Here is a 13,049-nt window from a genome sequence, read left to right as displayed (position 1 = left end):
CAAATGAATCAAAACCCATTGGGATAACAAGAGAAATGTTACCAAAGAGCTGGTTCATTATGTGTAAGTTTCTTTTTTTTCCAGTTACTGTAGAAATAGTCATCATTGTTGCAAATAGCAGTATACTATTCAAAGTGAGAATTTCTCTTTTGGAAATAGATTATTAGAGGGATTTAAAGAGAAGTGGGCATATGCTACTGCATGACTGTTATTGGGCATGACTTTGGACAAATGCAAACTATGCTTCTGGTACTAGAATTAATTAGGTACTACTTAATAGTAAAACTTCCATTTTCACATTCTCTATGCTTGTTATAGAAATGCTATGAGATGGAAGTTAACTCTAAATGTCTTTATCTCCCCTTTCCAGAAATAAATATTCAGACATTTGTCAATATGCTAATAGAAACTAGAGAGAAAGATTAAGGAGCAGCAAGAGCTGAACTGGAAACAAATGAAGAGATTTGAGAATCTCCATCACTTGGCTTTCAGGAAAGAGACTGCATTTAACTCTGTGTTTGACTGGCTTGGGAAAGGTAAAGGAAGGTAGGGTTTAAGTTTTTAACATGTGAAATATAGCTGGAACATGAACTTGCACATAACAGGTGAACATACTATTTTGTTTAGGCTTTTTGTAATGTATTTGTTATATCTTAGTATATTACAGAAAAAGAAATCTTTTGTTATTTTTTGAAAATATGTTAAAATTATTCTGTCAGCAAAAAGCTAATAAACCTTTTAATACCCCTCTCAATTCACAAGAGAAAGGCTTACTTTTATGTCACCTACTTAGGAAGAATATTCATTGAAAATACAGGTTTACTTTTCTTCACACAAATGTAAGGCCAGTTCAATTAATTTGAGGCTTTATAATTAGCATGTTTTTAGAAACTGATACACTACATTTCTGTTTAGACAAAGAAAGGAGAATGTCACAGCAAAGGTATTCTCTGTCTTAATGTGATGCTAAATGAGGAAAATGTAATCTATACTAGAGGAGTGGTATATAATGGGGCACATTAGTTTCGTTTTTGCAGAGTAAGAAATGGTGTGAAATATATGCTGATTTTTTAAATCATGTTGTTCAAAATAAAATAATTATAAATTGTCTTAAAAACTCATTTGGTGGATGGACCCATGCTAAAATAAAAATTCTTGATTCTTTCTACTGGCAAAAGTATATTAAGAAATAGAACCCATAAAGCAATCAGATAAAATAACAGGAAAAAATAAATAAACAAAATGTCATACTAACTGAGTAATATTTACCAGTTCATGTGTATCAGAGCCACATGCTCATGAATGCCTGGCTTTAGATATCTGCTTTATGTAATTAAAACCAGCTTACATGGAGGTGAAGAAAAGAAGTAAAGTGAGACCGTTTACTCCTGAGTGTCTGTTTTCCTTTTCACTGCTGCATTGTGGACTATCATTTTTCTTCTCACCCATGCTGGAACGGTGTCTCTGTGCATTAAATACATGTGCTGAAGCAGGGTTAGTCTTCTTGAGCTGTCATAAAACATTTTGGATCTTGTTATGTAAATTTTAATAAAAACTCAACAAAACGATTTATTATTGAGTTTGTAAACTCAATTCCCTAGAATTTTTCTTTTGTCATTATTTTTGTTTCTGCATCTGAAAAGATCCACTTTCCTTTTTCCTTCCTGTTCACTGTGTCCTTTACTGCTCATATTTACTGAAGTGCTGGACTGGTTTATAATGTCACACACCTGGTAGTTGTGACACACACTTCCATCCACTACATCACATAGTCAAGCTTCTTGCTTAAATGGGAACATTATGTTTTTTCTACCACAGGTGTCTGCCAGGCACCTGGCTTTAAAAGTCTGTAGGATTGATCAGTTATTATATCTATATTTTAAAATTACCAGAAGTTATTTACAAAATTTTACTACCATATTTTTTCACACAGAAAGTGTAGTGTAACTAAAATTCTGAAACTGTAGAAAAAATGTTACTAGAAAATATTACTGCTGCAACTCTGTCAATTCAAGTTAAGACCTTTGCATTTCAGGTTATTGGAGAAAACCCTTATCCCCATTTCTCACTCCCTTTTGGATTTTACTATCATTACTGTATACCCCAGTGGCATACCTCCACCCAAATGCAGATGCTCTTTCCACCTACACATTCGGTACACATTTTTCCTTCTGGGCAACATCTACTGTCCCTCCTCTATTGTTTTGCAGAGTCCTGCATTGGGGAAACAGTTCTTGCATTTTGAAATGGAGTTGGAGTAGTTACCCAATTAAGACAGCATTGATTTACTTAAGCTTTCCTGAACTGATGTCCTGATGCTGAGTACTCCTTACTCCCAAGAATACCCTTGGCCATTTCTTGCCCTTGTGTAGTATAGAATTGGAGCAGAATTCTGTCTAGACACCAGTCCTTCTTCAAGAAACAACCTCACAAAGTTGCAGAGCAGTATTGCAGGCCTGGCAGCTGTCAGCACCAATGCAGCTACATCACAGGCCTTGGCATGGAGGCACCTGAGCCCTCAGAGCAGATTTCCAGTTTCCTTAAAAAACTAGTGACAAAAATCCAGACTGGAACATGTCTTGGATTGGGGATAAATGGTCTACTTTTAGCCAGTTTCTTGGTCTGTGGTCTACCTGCTTTCACACCTTTAGAAGTGTGTTTCCCACTGGGACAAGAGTTGTTCCAATCCAGAGCCAGTTTGATGATTCTCTGCATCAGTGATGCTCCTTTAGGAAGTGCTGGAGCCAGCTCTTCTGAACCAAGGGCAGTGAAATACAACAAAGTCAGCTGGACATGGACACGCTTCAGGGGAGAGAACTCGGGAAGTTTCTCACATTCCAGCTTTTTAGTTTGTACTTTGGACTTATTTCTCAAAATGCTTCCCAGAATTACTGGATTTTAAGTGAGTATGATCCAAAGGGACAGATTTCTTAGTAGGAAAGGAAACCAGGGAGTTTTTTTGAGCCTTCGCCTTGACATCAGACACTACTCAGAATCACAGAGAGTTGGAAAGAGTCCACAAGGAGCACTAAATCCAGCTCTTCAATGAATGGACCATACAGCGATTGAACGTGTGACTTTGGTGCCATTTTCTGACCATCTGAGCCAATCTCAGGGTCAACTAGAAGTAACACTGTAACTCTTTTTTTGTTGTCTTTGCTTCCTCCAAGTTGCTTCTTCAGTCACTGCAAGAGATGGTGTGTGACACCACTCTCTCTCATTAGCTGTAATGGTGAGATGTAGGGTAAAGTTATGAGAATGTCTGACTTTCCATTCAAGGCCACTGCAAATAAGTGCTTCAGTACAAAAAGGAAGACTTCTAATGTTAAATGAGACAACTAAGCAAAGGGAGCATATTCAGAGTTCATTTTTGTGGGGAGATGCAGTATGATCTACACAGATGTCAAGAAATTGTATTTGAAGCCATCCCAAGGATACCCTGAAAGAAGGAGGCAGCTAGAAAATAAAATAAAGGCCATCCAAGTGGAGAGATCCCTGAATCGTAGCAAATGAGAATACAGAAATAAAATCACCACCCCCTTACGACTCTACAAAAGTGAAATAGACTAAAAGTTGACCTAGTGTTTTTACTTAATTTTAAACTCTGTATTTAAAAATTAATACATTAAACTCTTATAAAAGTAAGGCACATGCAAAACATGTTGTGCAACTTCTGGCTTTCAACTGATATAAACTAACAAGCATTATTTTAATTTGGCATTTCTAAAGAGTCATTTCCCTCATGCAGGATATGTGTAAGAGGTAATGTTCAGCATTATACTGGTTAAATCTAGATTCTGTGCTTTCTGTACTACAGTAAGCAGAGATGGTCATTATCATACAATATTACAAAATAAAAACCAACTCAAGTACAGATTCTGACAATGATTACCAACATACAAAATTTAAGAATGTGATATTACATCCATTATAATACATCAGTGATCTTATTCAGTAGAGGATGATTTGGCAACTCCAGTCTGTGTAATGCCAGTGTGCAATTCCTGGTTATGGATGTCATATGATGCTGAAGACCATGGAAAGATACTGCTCATAGGACACCTGAATCCAGCCATCCTGATCAGTATCATACCGTCGGAACACATCAGTCAGCCTCTGAGGAGGAGAGAAAAAAATAATAGACATTTTTGTTCTAGGGGAGGTTCAGACTACCACATACTCCCCATACCACCTGGGCTTCTACAGCTCTATTAATCCTTTCTGTTCATCCCTTCTGTAGCCATTTCAGAGTCATATATAAGACAGCTCACTGCAGTAATGACACAATTTACTTGAGATACAAAGGAATTACTAATGAAGACCAGTACACGAAGATGTTTCTAGCACTTGGCATATACTTAGTTCACATGGGTTACTATAAATAAAAACAAGTTCTAGATCTACTGTTAAAAGCGAAAACCAGAAAAGCTTAAGTTTTTTGGTTTTTTTTTTAAAAATAATTGACATCAAAGTACATCTCCTTTCTTACCTGTAAAACAACACAGCACTGAATAAAATCATCAAAAGCAACGTGTCCTTTTCCTTGTCTGTCAAATTTCCGAATAAGGATATCGTAGAATTGATCAGACAGTCGGTAACCTTGGAAAAAGAGAAATACTTTAACAGGTTTCAATTACTGCAGTCCTTCTATAAAAAGAACAAGGTTGTTTAGCAGGCATGTGTAACAAAATCAGAAAACAGTAAGGAGTTACAATGATTTTTGTAAATATCTCTATTAAACTAAAATGCATGCAATAAAACCCATGCGCAATAATAATTATATACAGTGACAGTAAATATAATTATAGATTAAGGTGACTGTTTGATTGAGGGAATGGTTTAGGGCTGCAGCTCAAGTCTTTACAGGTGAAGTGACAGGAATGAAAGTTCCTTAGCCATCAGAATGGTCTCATAGCATGGACAGCTGGCATCTTATTTTAAAAAGTGGCAAGTTCTATCAAGTACTCTGTAAGTTCAGACTTTGTCTGAAGCATCGGGAACCCTCTGAGAATATGTAACAGAGGAGACTGGAACTGGATGTGTCAGGACATGTGTGGAATGTTTTCCTTTTTCTCTGTTTAAGGAAAAAGCTTTAAAAATCATGTGCCTCTGGCACGGACATCATTAAAAGGTACCTTGTACCTAAAAGGACAGCTGCCCTTCACCTCCCTCATTTTTAGTCACATTTGTCAGAGCAGTATAGCTCTGCAACAGTACCAGTAAGCAGCTCATTCTATAGCATAATCCAGTCATAAAAACTGTAATTAATTACCAAAACCCGTTAGTGCTTGCTTTAGTTCATTTTTGTCAATCATTCCAGAATTGTCTCTGTCATACGTTCGAAAAACATTCTGCCAGTCTGTGATGTATTTCCAGACTCCCGTGAATTCATTGAAGTTCACACCCCCTTTGCTTTCTCTGTCAAACATGGCTGAAATAAAAAGTAAGAAACACATATAAAACCTTAGTCATACTACTCCTCAGCAAGATCTGCCAGGACTTTAAGTAGATATCAAGAGTGCTCTGTAGAAGGTACTGAATAGAGAAAAGAAACCGCTGAAATGCAAGTGGTAATTTGGAAAGTTCTGCCAAGAAAAAGCAAGTAGTCATCCACTGAAGAAAAAATGATAAAGCAAGATAGAAGTACCAGAATAAATCACAGAATGTTTATTTTTCCTAGGTTTTCATTTGCAGTTTGACAATACTGAGGGCTTGATTGATCATCCAGTGATAAATCAAAATGGGCAAAGAGGTGGACTGTTCTTTTCTAAGGACACATTAAAGTCTTACATAATTTCCAAGAGTGCTGGGATATTTGACTTACTGATACTGTTACCTTAATACAATAAGCATGTCACCCAGCAATGGAACTCAAGACTGCTGCTAAACACTTACTGAAAACAAAGCAAAAAATGTAGTCCTTGGATTTATGAACTTTGTGATAGAAAAGATTTGATTTATTGTGCTTGAATCTTCATCCTTTTCTACCACCATCACCTTCCACATTACTCACAATTAGTTTAGGCACTACGAGAATTCAAACATTGTAAAGCTTCTATTTGGTATTTTTTGGAGTAAAACATAGGCTTAAATTCAAGACAGGAAGAACTACTTCCTGAGAAAATTTATAGAATGTCTTTTTAGAAAATTTAAGGTAACAATCTCCTCGTGCATAAATTCCATTTATTATCTAATCAGTTATGCACATGTGTGTATGCAAAGGGCATTCCTCTATTAATCAAAAGGAAAAATAATTTAACTTACTACTGCTGGGCATGTGGAGGGAAAAAAAACCCAGTGTAGCAACTGAGAGCATTCTCAATCAATCATCTGAACATATGACAAAACAGTATCTTAGGACGATGTCATATCACACAATTACACTCACCAAGAATTGCCCTGACTGTTGCTGGATTAAATGGAGTCCATGTGCCTGAAACAGAAAGAATTACTTAGTTAAGAATTAAGAATTCCTCATTGTTTTAAAAAAATGCAGCAAACCAACCAAACAAATCAGTTAAGAACAGTGAATTCAGAGCTGTGTGACATGGAGCTGGTGTATTAAAAAAATAAGGCTGCTTGGAAGTAAGAAAGTGTCACCATTCAGAGATTACTTCAGACCAGTGCTTTCCAAATACTACACAGAAACCAGCACTTTTAAGGCATCAACAAAAAACCTAACAAACCTTGGAAGATCTAAGAGGACTTTTTCATCCCAGGCTGTCAGGAAGTATTGGATAAAAAGCAAGATCTAAACTGAAGTACCTCTTTTCTCTGACAGGAACAGAAGTGTTCGAAGTTCGTATCTGCTCCCCATGGTGAGTGAAAACCCATCTACTCATTTCCTTTTTACAGGACTACTCCAGGGCATTTTGTTTCTGACACAACTAAAGAGAAAAGGTTCCCAACACAGCATAACCATACACTGCAGTTTAGAGTTGTTCAGTATACAAATCCCACCTCCACTGCTAAAATGATTAATTCACAGAATTTCACAGAATTCACAGAATCACAAGGTCAGAAGAGACCTTCAAGATCATCAAGTCCAACCCATGCCCTAACACCTCAACTAGACCATGGCACTGAGTGCCACATCCAATCTTTTTTTAAACACATCCAGGGATGATGACTCCATCACCTCCCTGGGCAGACCATTCCAGTACTTTATCACTCTTTCTGTGAAAAACTTTTTTCTAATATCTAACCTAATTTTCCCTTGACGAATTAAGTGTTGGCTTGAATTAGTATTTTTAGACCAAGAAATGTTGCTGCTTGAAAGGGCCTGAGCAGTAATCATCTGGAGAGGAGCACTGTACTTCTCTGGGTATTTAGAGGCTTGTCATTATGAAACAGTTTTCACTTGGCTGAGAGCACTCCCAGGTGCTGGGAAGCATTAGGCTTTAAACAAAGAGGAATCCTGTGCCTGATCCAGAATTTCACCATCGATTCTCCAGAGCCTGAGAAGGGACCAGGAGCACGAAGCAGCACGTAATTAACTGGCTGTGGCTGCCTGCAGGGACCCAAGGAATGGGTGGCGGCACAAAGGACTCGGTGAGCCCAGGGCACTGCAGAGGCGCTCCCAGGGATGTGTCAGCTGACCACAAATCCCAGCAGAAGGGCTGAGCTGGGATCGGGATCCTGCACGTTGGCTTTGCTGGGTCACGGGCAGTGGCGTTAACGCTACAGGGAGAACTCTGCAGTGTAGGCAGGCCCTGTGACTATTTGCACATAAAGAGAAGATGAAAAATGGCTCCGAAAATGCTGAAGCAGTATTTTAGACAGAGACTATCAGTACCCTAGAGCTATGTGTCTCCTCAAAAAAGTAAGAAATAATGGAAATGGCCAGCATTTAATTAAGAGAAGAAAGTGAACATACAGTCTGATTATTTCACCTTGAAATATTCAAGTGACTCATACAGCTGCCAGAGAGAAATCTGAGTAACTCCAGAGGTGAAGAACTGTACTGATTTCTCATTTCAGCCTATTCCAATAAACACTGAAAACTGTTTCTGTCTCTCCTCTCCTAAATCTAGTATTGACTTCCCACAGCAGTACAGAAGAAAACAAGAAGGAAGTGAAGAATTCTATTGTGCAAACAGTTAGAAAAAGTGATGATCAGCCCCTCCCAGGCAAGGACACTGTTATCTGCATAACCTTCACAGGTTGAAAATGCCAAATTGTCAAAATCACACTAAACTTCAAATGTCAGTGAGCACGATGCAAACTTTTTTAATGTTTTAGAAATAAACACATAACATTCTTTTATGTTACGCAGGACAGCCATGCACAATCATCCACTGGAGGATTTATTTTGAAAATAATACAGTGAATTGTTACAGACTTTGGTGTACAAGATCTAGAATCTCTTGGAATGCAGGAAGCTTACAGTTCTTTAAATATTTTGTCTAACACTTGGTAGGCGTAACTGCAAAGCACTGAAACTGCTAATCTACACTGTAAATAAGGAAAGAAAAGAGCTCAGCTAGTCATCACTGCCCATGACCCTTAAATTTAATCATATAAGGAGATATTTTAAATAATATATAAAATTAAAAATGGCAGGTTCATATGAGAAGATATTTAAAATATATAGAATTTAAAATAGCAGGTAAAATTTAAAATGACAGTTTCTCACAGTTCTAAATAGCACTGTAATCTAAATGAAAATGGTACTTAACTTAGTTTCTGATAAAGATTTTATTCCAAATTTTAATTTTGGATCAGGTCTGGCAGCCACAACACATTGCTTTTAATTTATCAGATACATTATTAAACAAATATTCTAGTAAATCCAGTTGGGTTACAAGACTGCAGTTTTACTGAATAGAACCTTATACATTTATTTCAAGTCAGACAATTACTGACAAAAATGGGCCCTTCAGCCTGTGTGTGCTGCAGCTCACAACATCAGTTTAAGCCCTTCTCAGTCACAAAGCACAGGAGGGATAAAGGAATAAACCTTGGGAGAGCGGGAACTTGGTATGAACTCAAAGGTAAACAAACAACCTAAATATGCCCTTTTTCACATTTCCAAACAGAAAAAATCCCACAGAGTACAACCCTACCCACCCTGAGTCATGGGACGAAAGTAAAAATAGGCTACTGGAAAAATGTTTCATTTTAAATTTTGTTTCCATGGGTTATTTGACAATACCCTATTTATTCTTTACTACAACAAGGAACTGACAGACTACTAAAAAGTTTTAATACTAGATCTAGAGTGCATCTTTCTACTCTGTTAGTAAAAAAGCCAAACACTTTATTTCTTGCACCATACTGTATGAAAAATAAATTATGTGCAATGAAAAGGCTGTTTGTAAACAGTTTTGCCCGGGTTATACACTGATTTTGGTTAAAAATAAAGGTTTAGTAGTGATGAGCAAGGAATATATTAATCACTGGTTATGATTTCTAGGAAGCAGAGCTGAGAAAAAAATAAAGGGATGTGCATGCCCTCATTCCTCAGAATACAGACCAGCAATGGTTACAATGGATACTCAGTTTAAAACAAACAAAAAATCCCAAGGATTGTTCATTTTTTTCCATTTCCAGCCTTTTGCTGTAGATTCAATACTAATTAGTGAGTGGTAGGAACGCTTCGCACCCCTTCCATACAATGAACGATAGCATAAAGTAACCACTCTCACAACACTCTCCCATTTATCATGAAGTTTACAATTAACTACCTCACTGCTCATTTACAGACTCATTACAGACTTACCATTGGATAATGCCTGCTGAAGTTCATTATCAGATATTATTCCACTCCTGTCTTTATCAACTCTGGGAAAAAGAAACAAAACAAAACAAAAACAGGTAGTAAGCTTTAAATGGCTGAAATTAACAGGTTCCACTTACTGAAGACTTCAACATTCTGGTTCTTACTCACCAGATGAGATTATTATTTTCCTGAAAAGTCTCTGGAACATGATAAAAGCTCCAAAGAAAACTCCAAGACTTACTTATGAGTGAAGAGACACCCAGAAACACACACTGACAATGAAAGAGTTTGGGCATGCTCTGCACAAGGAAGTATTCATATTTATTTCTGTTTAAGAGAACTGCAGAGCACACATGCTGGTTAAATCCACAAAATGCCTAATGTCACAGTAGTAAGCTATTTGTTTCACAAGCTGGAGCAACAGGTTTGTCACCCAGACTCTCTCAATGGAGGGAAAGTCACTAATGTGACCAAAGTACTGAAAGACTCAATCGATTGCAGGGCCTTGACCCTGCAAAAGGGTTTCAAAGGATTCAAAGAGGAAAAAGCACAGGCAGGTTCCAGCTTCCATTGAGCCTTCACAGTCCATCATCTTAATGATTCAAGTTCTATGCCAAAATTAATGAATTCAGTAATTTCTGCCCAAATAAAGAATGATCATGCCTTCTTTAGAAGGGTATCTGAAATTGGTGGGGACTTCATTCCATACAAGGACGTTCCCCTTGGACTGACAGTTTTCATTTCCCTCATTTACTACCACTCCAAAGCAGAGTCCTGCTCAGCTGATTCCTGTTCACAGAAGCTGATTTCCTTTAGTTCTTGCTGTCTTTTTCTAAACACTTTCAGTTCATTCTATTGCTTCCTTCCCCACCTCCAAGGTTATGTAACCTGCATGCAACACTAAAACTGCAAGCATAAATTGCAAAGATTTCAACTACAAATAGATATTCCCCTTTTTTAAACTCTGTTTCTTAGTATTGTGAAGATTTTTTACCTTTTATGAGCTGCTACTGATATTTTCATGAAAATGCATTATGACCTACTTATCTTGCTCCTGAGCATCATCAGTCAGCACATTCCTTTTATAAACAAAATTATGCAAAATTAGAATGGGTTTTCCTCATGGGCACCAGGTTCCTACTCTGGATTCCACCTGACATATGGGGATCACCTGTCATACAGGGATCATGACCTGGCCATGACAGGCTGACACATCCCGGTCATTCAGGACTGTAAGGTGCTCCTGCAAACTTTCACAGGCCTCAGTTACTGCAGGAATCAGCAAACCTCATGTGACCATTCACCCTCTTTTTGCAGAATCACAGAATCACTGAGTGGTTTGGGGTGAAAGGAACCTTAAAGATCATCAAGTTCCAACCCCTCGGCTGTGGGCAGGGACAACTTCAATTACACCAGATGGCTCAGAGCTCCATCCAGCCTGGCCTTAAACACTTCCATGGATAGGGCAGCCACAGCTTCTCTGGGTAACCTGTTCCAGTGCCTCACCCCGCCCACAGTGTAAAACTTCTTCCCACTCTCCAATCTAAACCTACTGTTTTCCATAGCTGCTCCCAAACAGATTATATAAAAATCCCAGGAGAGCTCCATCTGTCAGTAGTGCATGACCACACACACCCCCTTCAGTCAGTTTTCCATCCACCGAAGAAGGCTTCCATTCATTCCACATTTACTGAATTTCTTCAAGGGCCTTTTGATAGTCTTGGGAGTATTTTTGAAAAGCATACAGATTATATGAATTGCTCAAATTCTAGCCATCATATCCATATCCAATCCTTACCAAACACAGTACTGGATTTACACAGTAGTCTGCCAGAAGGAATATTTTCAACAGAAGTCATGCAAGTCTCCTGACTAACTACACTATTTAAAATTATTTTTACTGATTTTCCTGGTACAGAAGTCAGACTGTTGATCTGTTTCTTTCTGGACCCTTTAAAAAGAGAAATGGCTTCATGCATACCTCTGCCGAGTCCTCAGAGGAAGTTGTTTTACAGCAGGCTGGGTAGGTAAGCTGCTGCATTCCTGAGTCACTCCCTAAATATCAGCCAGTTTTAGAAACTTAGTACTGTTTGTCTACTGCTTAACCTCTTCTTGCTGCTGCTTGTGTCAGAGGATCCGTCTTGACTCATCTCCCATAAAAATGGATCCAGCGTAGGCACCTCCCCAGTTTCCTCAGCATGACAGAACTGGGAAATCCTCTGGCTTCTTTACTGATAGGGTCTCGCCAGTGTGTTTGTTTAGCACAAGCTGCCTGATAACACCCTCGCTGCCCCAGGTGAATTCAAGAGACTACTTCACAGAATCATTTAGGTTGGAAAACAGCCCTGAGATCATCAAGTCCAACCAGACCATGGCACTGAGTGCCACGTCCCGCCTTTCCTTACACACCTCCAGGGACGGTGACTCCACCACCTCCCTGGACACCCATTCCAATGTCCAACCACCCTTGCTGAGAAGAAATGATTCCCGATATCCAACCTGAACGTGCCCTGCTGCAGCTATGTCTTCTTGTTGGTAGCTTTAAAGTCTTCCATTGACATTTATCCAATTCCTTTTCACAAGCCTTCCCTGTACTGCCACACTGATCCTCTGGACTTCACTATCCCTTCCGCAATCTCAGGTTAAAAATTTCTTCAGCGCTCTCAAGGTTACCGTCTCGCTCCCCTGAAACCCCTTCACTCTCGTTACAAAATACAGCCACATTTATTCCTCCTCGACCCTTTCCTACAGATTCCTCCCACGCCGAAACCACCGCGATGCTCACAGCGCTGCCAGGTGCCCCGGCAGCCAAACCCCGCGCTGAATGCGGCGGGCCGGTGCCCGGACTCCCGCAGCAGCCGACCCGCTTCCGGCACCTCCCCGTGCCCGCCGTGCTGCCGGGCCCGCTGCCCGCCGCTCCCGCCGTGGCTCACCTCTGGAACACGTTCCACAGGAAGGAGGGGTCGGGCATGGGGGCGCCGCCGCCGCCGTTGGGCCGGTGGTGGTACCCCGCCGCCATGGCCCCGCGCGCGCCTGCTCCGCGCGCCGCCCGCACCGGCCGCCCCTGACGCAGCGCGCCAGTGACGTCATGGGCGGGCGGGGGAGCGCGCCCCGCCCCGCCGCGCGGAGGGGAATCCCGAGCGGAGCCGAGTCCCGAGGCACGGGGCGGGGACTCCGGCCGCTCCCGCCGGCTGGAACGAGGGAGGGAGGGAGGCACCGAGGGAGGGACAAACCGAGGGAGGGAGGAGGCACCGAGGCGGGGCTGCAGCGCGACCTCAGCGCGGCGCGCAGGGCGTGGCGGCCCCACCGCCCCCCGAGCCGCCACCGT

At 40.3% G+C, this 13,049-nt stretch overlaps 2 protein-coding genes across 4 annotated transcripts in view; one reads left to right on the top strand and one right to left on the bottom strand.

Moving 5' to 3' along the window:
* The window catches only part of LOC116993205, a 28,062-nt gene extending 26,494 nt beyond the window's left edge, over positions 1-1,568 (top strand). For all 3 annotated transcript variants that reach the window (XM_033053600.1, XM_033053608.1, XM_033053616.1), the window contains one exon: positions 371-1,568. The gene's annotated coding sequence lies outside the window, so the exon portion shown is untranslated. The remainder of the gene's footprint in view (positions 1-370) is intronic.
* A 2,005-nt stretch (positions 1,569-3,573) lies between these two features.
* PDCD6 (programmed cell death 6) lies at positions 3,574-12,779 on the bottom strand. Its single transcript, XM_033053625.2, has 6 exons — positions 12,655-12,779; positions 9,722-9,783; positions 6,389-6,433; positions 5,273-5,431; positions 4,490-4,599; positions 3,574-4,116 (listed from the first exon to the last, which is right to left on the bottom strand). The coding sequence occupies exons 1-6, from the start codon at positions 12,738-12,740 to the stop codon at positions 4,018-4,020; spliced, it is 561 nt and encodes a 186-aa protein (XP_032909516.1). The 5' UTR covers positions 12,741-12,779; the 3' UTR covers positions 3,574-4,017.
* Between the last annotated feature and the right edge of the window lie 270 nt (positions 12,780-13,049).

Source organism: Catharus ustulatus, chromosome 1 (assembly GCF_009819885.2).
Source record: "Catharus ustulatus isolate bCatUst1 chromosome 1, bCatUst1.pri.v2, whole genome shotgun sequence".
Taxonomy (NCBI): Eukaryota; Metazoa; Chordata; class Aves; order Passeriformes; family Turdidae; genus Catharus; species Catharus ustulatus.
Note: the sequence above shows the minus strand (reverse complement) of the source record. Positions and strands in the feature narration are given on the sequence as shown.

Coding starts and splice junctions, on each gene's coding strand:
- PDCD6 (XM_033053625.2), bottom strand. CDS start 12,740: ATGGCGGCGGGGTACCACCACCGGCCCAACGGCGGCGGCGGCGCCCCC. Junction 6,434..9,721: donor TCAGCAGGCATTATCCAATG/GTAAGTCTGTAA, acceptor TTTCTGTTTCAG/GCACATGGACTCCATTTAAT. Junction 4,117..4,489: donor AGTGCTGTGTTGTTTTACAG/GTAAGAAAGGAG, acceptor TCTCCTCCTCAG/AGGCTGACTGATGTGTTCCG.